The sequence below is a fragment of the Fistularia commersonii genome, chromosome 4, assembly GCF_037954325.1.
Source record: "Fistularia commersonii isolate RoL2024-O1a breed Wild chromosome 4, RoL_Fcom_v1.0, whole genome shotgun sequence".
NCBI lineage: Eukaryota > Metazoa > Chordata > Actinopteri > Syngnathiformes > Fistulariidae > Fistularia > Fistularia commersonii.
In genome coordinates this window covers 20,591,486-20,606,782 of record NC_141287.1, presented here as the reverse complement: position 1 = coordinate 20,606,782, position 15,297 = coordinate 20,591,486, and the positions used below count along the sequence as shown (strand labels likewise).

The window sequence follows — 15,297 nt, the reverse complement described above, 5'->3', positions numbered from 1 at the left end:
ATGGCTTCATCATTTTCAGCAAAGCAAAGTAAAAACCCTCAATGTGAAGCCAGGTGATTAATGTTATAACAATCAGTCCTTCTCTTCCTAAAACACCTGTTTATGTAAACTTCTGCTTTGTCAGGCTTTTGCTTTTCTTCTCAGTTAAAAGAAACAATTAAAATGAACAATAATATATGTGTGTTTGTGTATATGTGTATGTATATATGCATTATTTCAGCAGTTGGTGCCAGTTTCAATGTATTTCGAACCATTCTGCATATTTTATCAATATCCGGTGCAGACAGAACCATCATCAACTTAAGCTTTATCTTCCACCTCGCCATTTGCTTGGCATTTGAAAACAATCATTTGCTTTTTATTTCATTTCCATATTGTTTTGTTTCTAGGTGATGGAGAAGACTGTTTCCATGCACAGCCTCACTGTCACTGTTGTCTAAAATAACTTCTTGTGACATAAAGATTCAGATTTTAGAAATGTAAATCATGCCCATGTAGTGTAAATTTCATTTTTTTTCCCTACCTCTTCCATATTTTTAGAATTACGTTTTAGTTAGACATGCTTTTTTTTTCTCTCACTCCTCCCATTGAATGTTGGCATTTTACTGTGTAGAATGACTGCTTCCTATTTATCTGGCTCTCGGAGGCCGGCCTCCAGGCAAGATTTATGACAGGGGGGTTTTTGTGTGGCGTCTCCCATGTTTTCTCTGTGCCTCTGCAGGGTTCCTCTGGGGTTTTCTGGTTTCCTCCCACAGTCCAAAAACATGCTATAGGTTTATTGGAGAGCCTTAATTGCCCAGACGTGTGAATGAATTGCACTTTTTGTAAGTCGCTTTGGATAAAAGCGTCTGCCAAATGACTGCGATGTAATGTAATGAATGAGGGGGTGAATGGTTGTACGTCACGTTACGTGATCCTGTGATCGACCGGCCTGGCGCACCAGGGTGTGCCTTGCTTTTCACCAAATGAGTTGGACTCCTGAGTGCAGGATCAGCAATATAGATAATGAATGAATAAAAGGTTGATGTCTGAAGTCCTATCTTAAAGCTGATTGCACACTGGTAAGAATGGAAGTTTTAGGGAAGTAGCAGAAAACCTGCTTTCTTTTTCTATTGTATATTTGTGATCTTCATATATTTTGTAACAAAAAGGAATAGGATACGGTTACGGGATTTATTTTTCTACAAACGCGCATTGTTGGTGTGCGCGCAAAATCTCCCTCCCTCCTTTATTGCAGCCGGAGACATTAATAAATAAGTAAAAATACTTCAGACATGTTCATTCAACACCTGTGTGTGCTCTGTGTTGTGATGTGCAGATACAATGGAGAGTGGGAGATGGGCCGGGAAGCTCTGGAGGACATTCTTTATCGAGCCCAGCTGGAGCTCTACTCCCAGCCTCTTCTGGTGAGATCAGCAGCATGCTTTTTGTTTGTTGACTTGTTCAATCAATATACAGTATACCCTTGTTTTTCGCGGGGGTTTACGTTCCAAAAAGAACCCGTGATAGGCAAAATTCGTGAAGTAGAAACCTTTATTTTATTTTTTTTTAACAATTATTATACAATTAAATACTCTATTATACATTGCTGCTGTCGTCCTTATGTTTTTTTCTTCCTTCTTTATGGAACGAACGGAAGATTCATTCATTCCGTAATGCCGACCTACAGCCGCATAGCTTTTACCTCCCTTAGCATGTCCAGAAGTTTAACTTTATCTGCGATAGATAGCATCTTCCGCTGCCTTTTGGGCCCTGCAAGGTGCTTTTGTCGCTCCAGAGCGTTTTGTCAACATTATGGGTTTTAGAGAAACTCGAAATTGCGAGAGAATTTGCACGTATGTCATGTAAATTTGGCAAGCTGTTTTACGTACGTGTACATATTAAACTGCAACGTTATTGACGCACAGGTAGAGAAGAAGCGGAGTGACTTTTTTAGCCAATCAGAATGCAGAACACAATGCACCATGCAAATCCGTGAAGTAGCGAAACCGTGAAAAGTAAACCGCATTATAGCGAGGGATCACTGTATTCACTTATCTATATATACCTCTTGCATATCAATGTGCCGTCGTGTGTGTGTGTGCGTTTACGTTTCAACGTCAGCTGGGAAACGCCATGAAAAACTCACTGCCAGACAGCGCTCCAGATGAACCAAAGGGGCGCAAGGTTCTCCAGGTGGAGGTGACGCCAACCATTAGCCGCATCTCCATCTCAGCCATCACCACTGCCTCCATCCGGCGGCATCGCTGGAAGAGAGAGGGTAAGATCTTGGTCCTTGAAGCAGCAAAGCATGAGCGCTTAAACTTCAGGTCCCACTAAACCATTCATGATCCGCAAAGAACGCTATAAAAACACCATTGTTGAATTTTAGCTCCATGCTGTAGTTTCTTTTTTTTTTTTTTTTTTTTAGGTGATTACAGTTTTTGGTGTTTTTTAAGAGATGTTTTTATATATTTGTGCAGATGTTCTGGCTGTTTCTGTCCAGTTGACACAGCGAGGCTCTCATGAATATGAAATGAATCCAATGAGTCATAAGGGCTAAAAAAAAAAAAAGTTCAGCTAGCGGTTATATTTAACTTTTATTTACCTCTGAAAATCATCTGCCAGTGTCTGCTCGGGCAGCCCCTGCGGCAGAGAATGAGTCAGGGAAAGATGTAGCGTCAAGGGAAATTCATTACCGTGTCTTTCATTGTTTTAACCACCCAAAGGTGGGCCAGGTCAGAAAGTCACAGATGTAAACTTACAAACTTTCTTTCGATTTGTGAAAGGCCACAAGCGGGAACTACTAGGTGAGAGAACTTTGTTCTTGGTGTTTGTCCTGAACAATGAGAAGGAACTCCTGTCTTCTTTTTTTTTTCGTAATCCAGTTGCACAATTAGTGTCGTCTAAATTGTGCTTCATGTCAGTTCCTGTTTGTCGTCGTGGTCATTCGGTCTCTGTTTTACTGCTTGTTCTTCTCACTGCTCTTCCAAAGGGTTTGCAACAAACGCGTGACAAACTCTGCCTCCATTTTGCCCAGTAGATGGGCCACGAATGGGGCACTTTGTTTCGAGTTGTTTTTTTTTTTGTTTTATCGCGCTCCCGTTTCCTTTACTTTGTAATTTACAAATCAATTTACAGACCGGTGTCGGGCCTGCAGTTCCCCCGATGAGGTCCGGGACGGATGAGGCTTCTGCGCACTAAAGAACCCCGTTTCCTCATCTGTGTTGTTGACTCCCAGATTGTTTTGACTACTCAAGCGAAGCAGAGTTGAGCCTCACCGTCAATCCTCCTAGCCTCGCCCAACAACTCAGCCAACACACACCCTGGGACCCCGCGGCCACAGAGGAGCGAGGAGGGCGGCCTCCCAGCCACCACAGCAGCAGCAGCAGCAGCATCATTCCCCCCATCACACTCGAGGGTAGGGGACCGGGGCGGATGCTCCGAGCAGAGAGGGTCCCAGGAGGAGGTGCACCTTCAATCTGTCTCCTCCCAACCCTCCTCCTCCTCCTCCTCCTCCTCCACCTCCAACCCCTTCCTCAGCCTGAGGGATTTCACTCTGCTCTTCCCATTCTGGCTGCTTCCACTCTTCCCCAGAGTATACTAACTCATCCAGTCGATAAGACCCCCGGCCAACAGCCCCTCCACCAGCAGACCACCGCGGTGTGTCCTCTCGCTCTCTCAAGAGTGGAAGAGTTGCTTATTCTGGGCTTGAAGGAAGAGAGGCTAGCGGCCATCCTGCATGGGCCTGTCTTCATGTCATCTTCTATTCTCCTTCATCCTGCCCTTTTTAAGCATGCTTTCGGCTGCTGTCCTTGTCACTCACTGAGCTTGTGCAGTGCCCGGCCCGGAGCTCGGGCGTCCTCCGTGGCTGATTGATCGTAATCTATTTTTTCTCTCTAGTTCAAACAGGAAAATACCAGTTATGCTAAGCCGGTGGAGCACCCGGCGCTGCTCACTGTGCCGTTTTTGGGTTCCCAGTGCAAGAGAAAGAGGCTCTTCCCTTTTTTTTTTTTTCACCCCAACTACTTTATTGTCTTTTTATTGTGAGTTTGATTTCACCGCCCCATCTTTTTCCCCCTTCAGCTCAGTGAGTGGGAACGAGCCCTCCTTCATGCATGCACGTCAAGCGGCTGCAGATTGTTCTAAACCTTGGAAATCTGAACCGCGCCGTAACAAATGAAAAGGCCAGACCGAGGGTCGTCCGTGCGAAATAAAGCAATAGTTTGGACAGAGGGATATGAGACCTTTCACTCAGCCCATCTGGTCTTGTTGAACGTCCTTATTTTCATATGTGGTCACTTATTTAGAGTCTTGAAAGAGGATTCAGATTCTTTGACACGACTGAAGATAATCTGTCTGAAGAACCGCCTGTTCCCTTTGCATGATCTTTCCTAAAAGTTGAGCAAATTCAAGTTTGACAACACGTTAAATGGAGACTGGACATTTTAAAGAAGCTTGATCGGTTTCTGTAAAACTGCAAGACCCTAAACAGCCTCGGCATATATTATTATATATATTTGGTCCTGACTAACTAGATATTGGACTTTAGGTTTGTGTCATTGGCAGTTATCGCTTCATCTCTTTAGCAGAACTTTTTTAGGACTAAGCATTCATTTAAATGCAGCAATTCTCAGATTTGCTCAAATTTCAACATGAATACATTTTTAGATTTGAATAAAATCCGATGCCTCTCAGTTTTGCATTTGCAAATAGAACTGCTCTTAAAACTCCCAAAAAATGCGCACGGTCTCATTTGTGTTTTTCATCACTCTCAGATGTTGAGATGACTGAAGGAAATATTTCATACTAACACCTTCACTGAAAAGAAAGGCTGTTCAGGCACGAGTGCAAAACTCAAACATGCTATTCTAAATAAAAAATGAGATATATACCAAATCTGCCTCAGCCTTTTATAAACATAAGTAACAACATTTGGATATGGATTCAACTGATAACAATTTTTTATAAAAATATTTCATCTTTCATTTTGAATCTGAAACCTGTTTTTTTTTTTTTTGTTCTTTTCATTTTTTGTATAAATGTGCAGATTTTCAGTACGTTATGTGAATGGTTTCATAGATCTTGGCAAGCCGTGTGTGGGATTACAGTTTGCTGCGTGTAGGTGTCAGCGAACGCCGTAAGTGAACGTTTCAGTTCATTTCATGTATTTCCACGGCGCTAGTGAATAAATTCCTAGATATTCCCCCCGATCCAAAGCGGCAAACATTAAAACATATCAGCAAGTGTTATTTGCTGTGCTTATGTCCTCTATTGTAAGTCGCTTTGGATAAAAGCGTCTGCCAAATGTAATGTAATGTAATATCACCAAAGAGAGACGGTCCAAAGGCTAAAACCTGCGAATCCACAGTTGGACCGTACAATGAAAGCTTCCTCTTCTGAACTTTCCGTGGGTCACTTGGGTTCAGGTTAGCATTCAGGCGCTCAGCTCAAAACACGAGGGCTATCGATCGGCTGGAGCGATCAGACGGGCCTCACTGATCTCCACAAGTTTGTCAGGACGGTCTGGTGCAGCGAGCAGAACGTCGGTGCAGGAGAACGGAACAAGGAGACAGGAGAGCATGCGTCTTCTACCTTGTGTTGTTTGCATGTCAGTCCGGACCCCGTATCTGCTCGGTTCCCTGATATTTTCTTTCCCGTGCTGCCTGTGGGTCCTTGTTGTCCAGTCTTGCTTGTCTCAGTGATGCATGACGGAGACGGACGGCTGGTCCCCCCCTTTCTCTTTCTAACAGGCTCCACCCTGCATATGTCAATAACATTCATTTATGCTAACTCAACTTTATCGTTTTTCTTTTGCAGTTTTCAAAAAAGAAAAGGCTTTTACCGGACTGGATTACAGAATGTCGTATAATTCATTCACGTGAACGCCACTCCAGATATAATGTTTCTGTACCGTTCGCTCTCTGCAAGGCAGGTTATTGAACTCACATTTTGCTGCCCGAACATCAAGTCAAAATGCAGTCGATCTGAGTTGCATCATGATTCCAGAGCTCAAGGTCATTTTTGCTGTGTATTGAATTGTACTCTGGTGCAAGAGTGAATAATGAATGCAAGGTAATTAATTTAGTCTTCTCATTATTTTGGGATTATGCTTTTTTGAAAGAAACTTAACAGGGTTTTTTCACTTGGTCTCTAAGAATGATTAGAATTTAAGCATTAAAGGTTGACAAATGTCATGACCGTATGTTTAAATACGGTAAGTCTTAAATCACGAGGTGTCAGTCAGTTCCGTGTGGCGTAACTTTGCATTTCCTACTGGCTGAAAGCTCAATGTGGTTGGAAGCGTGGGCTCATTTTACAGAGGTGAATGGCGATTTTATAGATATCAGGAGCCATAAAGAGACCAGTGTTAAGGAGGTTTGCTTACCAAGTAAATTATCACACACACACCTATGATTTGCTACTCAGCTCTTTCAGTTTTTATTCTTCCCACCTAAGAATGGAAAGTGGTGTGAGCGAGAAGATCAGTTCGGTAGCGATATCAACCAAGTCAGGATGATCAGTCGCCTCCGGCGTGAATGTTTGTTTTTTCCGTTTTTGAATGGCTATCAGTGTCCTAAACAGCTTTCAGTGTGACCGGACAGTGTCAAGCAGCCGCGCTTAACACTCCGTTCACACCGACCCACGGCCTCAGTCCAAATCATGGTTATCAACACCGGCTGTGCTTTACTGTTCATTTACGTTTCATAGTTTGTCAGATGTCCTTCCCTGATTTATGCTAGATTTATAAGCACCGGTGATGCTCGGATTTCTTTTCAGCCTCTCCAGCTGATCTGTTTGTCCGTCACTCTTTTTTCTTTTTACGTGTGCGCTTTTGTCTGTGTGCGCTCAATATTTCAGAGGCCGACGGCATGAGCGGCGGCGAAGACTCCTTCAACGTGAACGACCCGGACGAGGGTTTCTCCTCCGGGGCGTCCAACAGCAGCCAGCCCAGCGGCACTAAAGCGAGCGGCGTGGGGCCCCGCGGCGGCAGCCTGACCAGCAGCGGCAGCAGCATCAAGAAGGCCATAACAGCACGGCTGTCTCGGGAGAGGGAGCAGGAGAGAGAGGCGGATCTGTTTGCAAAACAGCAGGCGGCTGTAAAGAAGCGCCACCAGAGACGGCAGTCCCCTCCAGCCAGTATTGACTTGGACGCCATCCAGCTGAGCCCCATAAAGAAGCACCTGAGCTTCCCCGCCGGACCCCCGCTGGTCCGGACTGGCAGCGCCTCCTCCAGCAAGTCCTTCGACTGCATGAATTTGAACCTGAACGGAGGCAGGGTGGATGAAGAGCCGGTGGCGTGCGGTTCAGAAAAAGAAGGGGTTCTTCTGGCGGGCAGCTCCCACCGCCACTCCACCATCAGCCTACAGGAGGAGCACCTGGTCCGGCCAGACCAGGCCCAGGACCTTCTGTCCCCTGGGGCTCCTCTCACTAAACAGTCCCGTTCCCCCAGCTTCAACATGCAGATCATATCACAAGTGTAACATGCTGTACAGGGCAGGGTAAACACACACACACACACACACACACACACACATACACAGCTGGTACACACATATATGCCCTGTTGAAAACACACATCCTCATGAAAATGTTTTCTTTCTTAGACTGCCCCTCTTGACAACTTATCTCTACCTATCTGTGTGTGTGTGTGTGTATGTGTATGTGTGTGTGTGTGCGCGTGTGTGTGTCACAGACACATTCTGGGCAGTTTTGAGATTTTATGGCTCATTTATGCTCACATGTGGTTGGAGAATACATACATAGTTTTATTCCAAAGGCAGGAACCATCACTTCTCTTGGGTCCTTTAGGTCGACACGAACGAAAGCAATTCTTGGAATTGAGGGCAGATCAGACTCGAAAGTTTCTGACGACAATAACTTTGGCAACGGTGATGCATAACAGACAGACAGTCTTTGAGGCCAATGGATCCCCGTGTTACTGATAGAAAAACCATGATGACGAAGATGTAGTCTTCCTCACATCGCCTGCTAGAATCGCGGTTGTTTGTCTCCGTGTCATCTCGAATTTCACCTGCGAGCTTCCAGAAAACAAGCACAAATGCAGACCAAATAAATCAGAGTGCAGACAAACGTGTCCATCACCGTATGTGAATGTTGAACATAAATGAGCCATTAGTTTTGGTTTCAGTGTCAGTGTTACTCCACGTGGTGGAGTGAAGGCTGGGTTTCATCACTATGACTGTGCGTGAGTGTGTGTATGCATGTGTGTGTGTGTGCGTGCAGGCACACACATGGATTTTTTTCATAGGCGTGTCCATCCTTTCAACAAGATTTGAACTTTTCTCTTGACCTGCGTCCGTAACTGAGAGCGAAAACGGTAATTCGTGGCTGCTGTAACCGCGGTCTAGTGTCCAAGATTTCTCCGCTCCCTCACCACCAACCAAACTCGCCTCAAAAGGAGGAGACGTCGGGAGATACTTGTAACGACGCCACGCTCGCTGGTGGCTGGAAATGACATTTCAGAATCTTTTGAGTTCCTGACTGCATCAGTCAAAAGTGAATCAGCAATAACACTTTGGACGCTCATGTGGGACGGACTGGGCGTCGTTTGGCTTTCTCTACATTTCTATCCCGTCATTCCCGGGCTCATGTGCAATCGCTCTTGCTAGTTATCTTCCTTATTAATTGCTGTTTTAATCCGGCATAAAAGGCTTTGTGCAAAAAAAAAAAAAAAAAGGAAATCACTGAAGTGATTTTGGTGTTTTTCCTTTCATTACAATCCAAAGACAGTAGCATTTTATTCCCTTTTTTTTTTTAATTCTCTCCATTTTTTGACAACGACTTGATCAGATCGATTTAACTCCCAACTTTAAATCATCTTTTATTCTGTTGTATTTTCCTTATTTGGTCCGCGAAGCCAAATTTAAGTTTCGCGAACCGACGTGAAACTCCGCAACCGGACAAATCTGAAGAAATCCCGACCGGTGCAGCCGCAACGTGAAACAATCTGGTGACTTGACGTGAAAATCTTAAAGCTGTGTTAAAAAAAATTGTGTAACGTCTTTCAAACTGCAGGTTTGCCACTGAATATGTCTGGCAGTCGGGTTGTTGTTGAACCGTTTCAATCATTCGCCGGGTCCTTCCATCAGAAAGCAGTGCGCTTGTGTGTGTATGTATGTGTGTGTGTGTGTGTGTGTGTGTGTGTGTGTGTGTGTGTGTGTGTGTAGTGGGTTTGCTGGATGGGGGCACTGGCCGGTTGCCCTGAAGCGCCCCTCTGGAAGCCGGTGCCGGTCACTACACACTGGTAACGGCCATTATGATTGTCTCATGCTTTGTGCTCTGATTGGATGAAACATTTCGCTCTACCTCATTATGTGTTCATCTCCCTCTCCGTGACCTTTGCCCTCTGACCCCGACCCGGAGAGTTTCCACTGCCTCCTGTGTGAAAAACGGTGACGTTTAAATCTCCGCTCGGTATCCTGACCCCGCTTTTTCAGTCCGACAGAAAAAAACCAAACAGGAACGCGTTTGTCATCTTTCTATCCAACAACCCGATTGGAATTGATCTGATTTTTAATTCCGAAGAACATTTCTTTTCGTCTGTGCGCGTGTGTGTGTGTCGTCTCTTTTTTTTTTTTTTTTTTTTTTTTTTTTTTTTAAATTGCAATGATTTTTTTGAAGTGCAATTCAGTTCATTCCTCATATGCATGGAGTTGGAACTCTTCTGCTGTTTTTTAATGCCTGGGTGTGCACGGCGTCCGCTTGCCTTCAGTAGCGCTCCCCGCCCGGGCCCGGCCGTCTGACCACGGCGTGCTTGTCTGCATGTTTTAGTGCCGTCCCGCAGAAGGTGTGTGAAACAGCCAGCGAGCCAAACCCCAAGTCGCGTCCTCGTCTTTGCCAGATGTGCCAATACGCATCCTCTCCTGAAGGAAATTCTTATTTACTGGGTGTCTTAAGTTTCAAAAGATTTTCAGATTTTGTTTTTTTATCGTAAAAGGACTAAAAAAAGGGATGTTCGGCTCGACGTGGCCTCGGAGGCGGCTTCACTCGTTTCCCCGCCACGACTTTCTTTTCAGTCACGGTCGTGCGCTACACACTGCACTTTCACGATCCCGATTAAGTTGTGCTCTTCGCGCGTAAAAGCACTATATTATGCGTCCGTGTAGTCGGCTGTTGTATCGCGTTTCCACGTCTTGCTCGTGCGTTTCAGACAAGGATGAGTGATTATTGTATATAAGCGTCTGCGAAGAAATGACGCGCAGTCGCGCTCCCGCCGTGCTGGACTCCTCGGCGTCCGTGAGCTCGAGAACTCCGGCGCCGGACTGAACCGCGGAGGGCCGGAGAGGAGTCCGACCCTCCGCGGTTCACGCCCTCAGCCGGTCCGTCTGCCGTCGTACACGTGCCGTGTGGCTCTCGGCGAGCCTCGTTCCCATTTGCTGTATCTTGCTGTCCGTCGAGTGGCACCTCTTTGCTGTTTTAAACTGGTGACGTGTTCATGTCATTGATATGAGTGCCCTTGACCAATATTACCAGCAGCCATGTTGGTACTGTATGTGGACTTAGAGTAACGGATCCCTCGGTGTCTCGTGTTATTTGCATGTGATCGGGGTCAGGAGAGTTTACCCGCCATCCATTTTGAGCCCGGAAATTCTCACCTCACTCATTTGTGATTAAAGCAGCCACTAGGACTTCTTCAGTTGTTTAAATTTGAACCTGAATACCTCAATATAAGCTACAGCGCATAGCTTCCAGATTTTTTTTTTTTTTTTAAGTTTAGTGCCTCTCGAGCAAGAGTTCTTGTCTGTAGAATCCGTCAAACGTGAAAAAGCCAATGGTATTATTTATTGATCTCGCATCGTGACAAACCAGTCTGTGCGCATCCTGCAAACAGAACAGACTGTTTTTCTTTGGTTTGCCTGCAAAACGAGCCTGTCTGACAGCGATCGGTGGCATTTCCCATTTCCTTCAATATGCCGGACGATCCCTAAAGATTTATTTTCTTTTTCGAAGAGATCCGATAAACTATTCAAATCTGACATTTTGTATAAAACAATTTAAAGCCTTCATATTCTATTTTCTAATTGCTATTTTGTGTGTTGGCGAATTCTGACCAGTGTTGAATTGTAAAATACCTTTTGTAACATACATCGGGGTTTTACGAATATTATTGTGTTATTAAAAAAGTATACAGTAGACCGAAACTCCAAACCCGACATACAGGAGATTCGGTGAGGCTCCCAAACCAATGCGTTCAAAACAATGCAACTAATGTGACATATTTTCCTAAATATTAGGATAGTGAACCGAGGAGTAACAAACTTCAGCCGAAGCTGAAGAGCGTAAACTTTTCCGACGCCGGCGAACGCAGCGGCAGAGCTTCACCAGGTTAAGCAGGGTGAGGAGCACCTGAGCGTCTTCTCAAATAGAAAAGCTTTGCTCTCCCGCTTTATTTGTATTTTTCTACCCGCGAGGTTTGTCAAATTGAGTTTATCGAACCGCCTTCGAGAGATCCTGTCCTTCTACTGGAAAACCGGTGAACAGTCGTAGTAGCTGCTTTAAAGAAAGACCTCCGTTCGAGGTGTAAATATCTCCGTAAACTTGACTGACAACTATGGATGGTGGACAAATTTCATCTCCTGCCCTGCATGTAATAACTGTGGACTTTGTTTTCATACAGTATAATGCACTTTATCCATCCACCTCTTTCCTCATGATGCTATTGAAATGATTATATATAGATGTGCAGGGTTTTAGTCTCTTTAAAGAAGTGTTCTATGTGATGTCACATCCAACACACTGCTTTTCGATAAAGCTTTTTAAGGGTACAGCTATTTATTTTTCTTTTCAATGCCAAAAGTTCGTGGGGGTCCGAAAGGTCTCAGGAGTTTTATCAAAAAGCCACATTTAAGAAAAAAAAATAAAATAAGAAAAGAAAATGGCAGCACCAAAATTTCTGTTCTTGAGGTCAGAGTTGATTCTATGCAACATTTATCCCTTCTCTTTGTTTTGTTTTTATTATTTTTTGTTTTTATATAATTTTAATTTTTTCCTTTGGTATACAGGCTTTCATTGATCCTCGTCAGGTGCGATGAGACCGATGCGTTTTAGGCGGTTCTTTATTCCTCGGCAGTGTCCCCATTCAAAGACGCTGTTTCTACACCTTTCTGTGCTGCTAAGGAACAAAAGGATCTTTCATGCAGGTGAAGCACGAGGACCATCCCTGTTGTGCATTTGTCAGCCGGCCGCCCTCCCAGAGAGAAAGCCACACCTGGACATTTGGTGCATGTGGAGCCCTTCTGTCAGTTTGCTGCTCGGTGGCTCAAAGAGATCGATTTGTGAAAAGGAAAAGAAAAAAAAAAAAAAAAGAATAAATAAAGATTATCAATGAGGAATCTTGCGGTGGAGCTTCGGACGAGGCTGAGGGAAATGTGACAACACTGTACTGTTGATGTTGTATAAATGGAGAGAAAGACTTATTTTAAATTTGTAAATATGAAATGTATAAAAGTAAAAGCAAGATGAATATAAAAAACAGTCTGAGATGTAGAGAGAAATTAATCTGTATATTGTTGAATAAATATTGTGATGTAAGGGACAAGGTTGTTTGTGTACTTTGTGTGTGTGTGTCCCAAAAATTACAGCATCCCGATGTGCATTTCAACCCCTTTATTCATGGCCGTGAGATTTTAGATGGTGTAAACCTCTAAATGTCCCACAGGGCTTTGCAGCTGGAGCTCCAGCTTCAGACAGACTGTCATTGGGCTGACATCTAGTGGCTGTGAGTCACTTCTGCAGGGAAACTCCATAATCTAGTACCTGCTAAACCCACTATCTGCTTAATGTCTGCGGAATGGGTGACCTCTTCTTGAACTCCTGATTGGTCCTGACCTCTGACCCCTACAAAAAGTTTGCTTGCACACACTGCAGTATTTTATCTGCTGACTTCCTCTTCTTCTCCTTTGGGCTTTTCCCTTCAGGGGTCGCCACAGAGAATCCACCTTCTCCATCTAACTCTATTCTCTGGATCCTCCTCTCTCACACCAACGACCTTCATATCCTTTCTCACTACGTCCGTCAATCTTCTCTTTGGTCTTCATCTAGACCTCCAATTCCAGCATCCGTTAACCAATATATTCTCTCTCCCTTCTCTGTCCATGACCCAACCTTCTCAGTCTGGCTTCTCTGACCTTCTCTCCAAAAAATCTAACGTGCTGTTCCTCTGAGAGACTCCTTCCTGATCCTCTCCATCCTGGTCACTCCCAAAGAGAACCTCAACATCTTCATCTCTGCAATCTCTAGTTCTGCCTGCTGTCTTTTGGTCATTGGAACAGTTTCTAGTCCAAACATCATCGCTGGTCTCACCACTGTCTTGTACACCTTTGCTTTTATTCTGGCTGATAGTCTTCTATCTCTTCGTACCCCTGACACTTTTCTCCACCCATTCCAACCTGCTTGAACCCGTCTCTTCACCTCTTTTCCACACTCTCCGTTGCCCTGGATTCCGTTGACCCTAAGTACCTGAAATCCTCCAGCTTCTTGATCTTCGCTCCCTGTAGCCTCACTGTTCCACCCGAGTTCCTCTCATTCACACACACACATTCTGTCTTGCTGCGACTAACTTTCATTAATCTCCTTTCCAGAGCATACCTCCACCTCTCTAAATGTTTCTCAACCTGTTCTCTGCTCTCACTGTAGATCACAATATCATCTGCAAATATCATGGTCCATGGAGATTCCTGTCTAACCTCAACTGTCAGCCTGTCCATCAGCACTGCGAACAAGAAGGAGCTCAAAGCTGATCCCTGTCTCACAGCTAGCATACATGTCCTGCACCAGTCAAACATACTCCTCTGCTACTCCAGACTTCCTCATAAAATTCCAGAGCTCCTCTCTTGGCACCCTTTTTCTAGGCCTACAAAAACACAATGCAGCTTCTTCTGGCCTTTTCTGAATTTCTCTATTAGCATTCTCAAAGCAAATACAGCATCAGTAGTACTCTTTCTAGGCATGAAGCTGCTCACAAATGCTGACTTCTGCTCAGTCTCGTTTCCGCTACTCTTTTGCATAACTTCATTGTATGACTCATCAACTTTATCCCTTTATAAGCACCGCAATTCTGCACATCCCCCTTATTCTCTAAGATGGGCACCATCACAGTTCTTCTCCATTCCTCTGGCATCTTCCCACTCTCTAAGATGTTGTTGAATAATCGAGTCAGAAACTCTACTGCTGCCTCTCCTAGACACTTCCACACCTCCCCAGGTCCATCATCAGGACCAACTGCCTTTCCACTCTTCATCCTCTTCAATGCCTTCCTCACTTCGCTTGTACTAATCTCTGCTACTTTGTGGTCTACAATAGTCACCTCTTCTACCCTACGTTTCCCTCTCTATCCTTGATAGAGCACCTGTTGTACATCCTTACCATCTTTATCTCTTCGTTTTGCCAACCTGTATAGATCATTCTCTCCCTCCTTACTGTCTAACCGAGCATACAAGTCATCATACGCCCTGTTTTGCCTTTGCTACCTCTATCTTTCCCTTACACTGTATCTCCCTGTACTCCTGTCTGTTCTCTTCAGTCCTCCACTTCTTCTTTACGAACCACTTTAAGGAACAGCTAAGGAACAACACCAGGGGAGCAGTTGGGAGTTCAGTGTTTTGTTCAGCAACGCTTCGACAGGCTCGGAGCAACCGGGAATCAAACCAGGAATGTTCGGTTCCAAGGACGACCGCTCTAACCCATGAACCTCCTTTTCTACTTTCCTTCCAGATGACACACCAAGTACTGTCCAACCTGTCTCCCTGATAACACTAGCTGTAGTTGTCCAATCATCTGGAAGCTCACCCTGACCACCCAGACCCCTTCTCAACTCCTCCCTGAAAACCATGCAACACTCCTCCCTTTTCAGCTTCCACCACTTTGTCCTCTTGATCCTTTCAATTTTATCTAGTTACTGATCATGTGTTAAACCCTTCAACCATAAAATTGAAGCGCCCAGAATCGGCATGTTTTCATCAGCCTATTGACAATTAAGATTAAGCTGAAATACATTTTCTGGTGGATTCTGTATTCTCAAAAAAAAGAAAAAGTAGATACACACAATAAATGAGGCGGTTACGCAAAAGTTGTGTGATTAGTGTTGGAACATTGAAGGATTTCTGTTAAGTCATGACAGAAAATTTCGTTGTGATGATCTGAGGTGACATGAAGGTCACGGGGAGGAAATATTTTAAAAAAAAATCCGCTTTTTTCCTTTTTTTAAGAAAACAAAATCCACATTATTGAGCATGAGAAGAAATTCCCCTGCAACAAAACGATTACGACTCCGTACATTATGAAACCGGTCTGATC

At 44.5% G+C, this 15,297-nt stretch overlaps 1 protein-coding gene across 2 annotated transcripts in view; it reads left to right on the top strand.

The window, feature by feature from the left end:
* LOC147235094 (hyccin 2) overlaps window positions 1–8,892 on the top strand; it is a 41,841-nt gene extending 32,949 nt beyond the window's left edge. The window contains exons 10-13 of one of the 2 annotated variants that reach the window (XM_086145942.1): window positions 1,319–1,406; window positions 2,104–2,260; window positions 3,221–3,400; window positions 6,841–8,892. In XM_086145942.1, the coding sequence (XP_086002068.1) occupies window positions 1,319–1,406; window positions 2,104–2,260; window positions 3,221–3,400; window positions 6,841–7,463 (1,048 nt within the window). In that variant the 3' untranslated portion in view covers window positions 7,464–8,892. The remainder of the gene's footprint in view (window positions 1–1,318; window positions 1,407–2,103; window positions 2,261–3,220; window positions 3,401–6,840) is intronic. The other variant, XM_086145943.1, reaches the window with a different exon arrangement.
* Window positions 8,893–15,297: the final 6,405 nt, after the last annotated feature.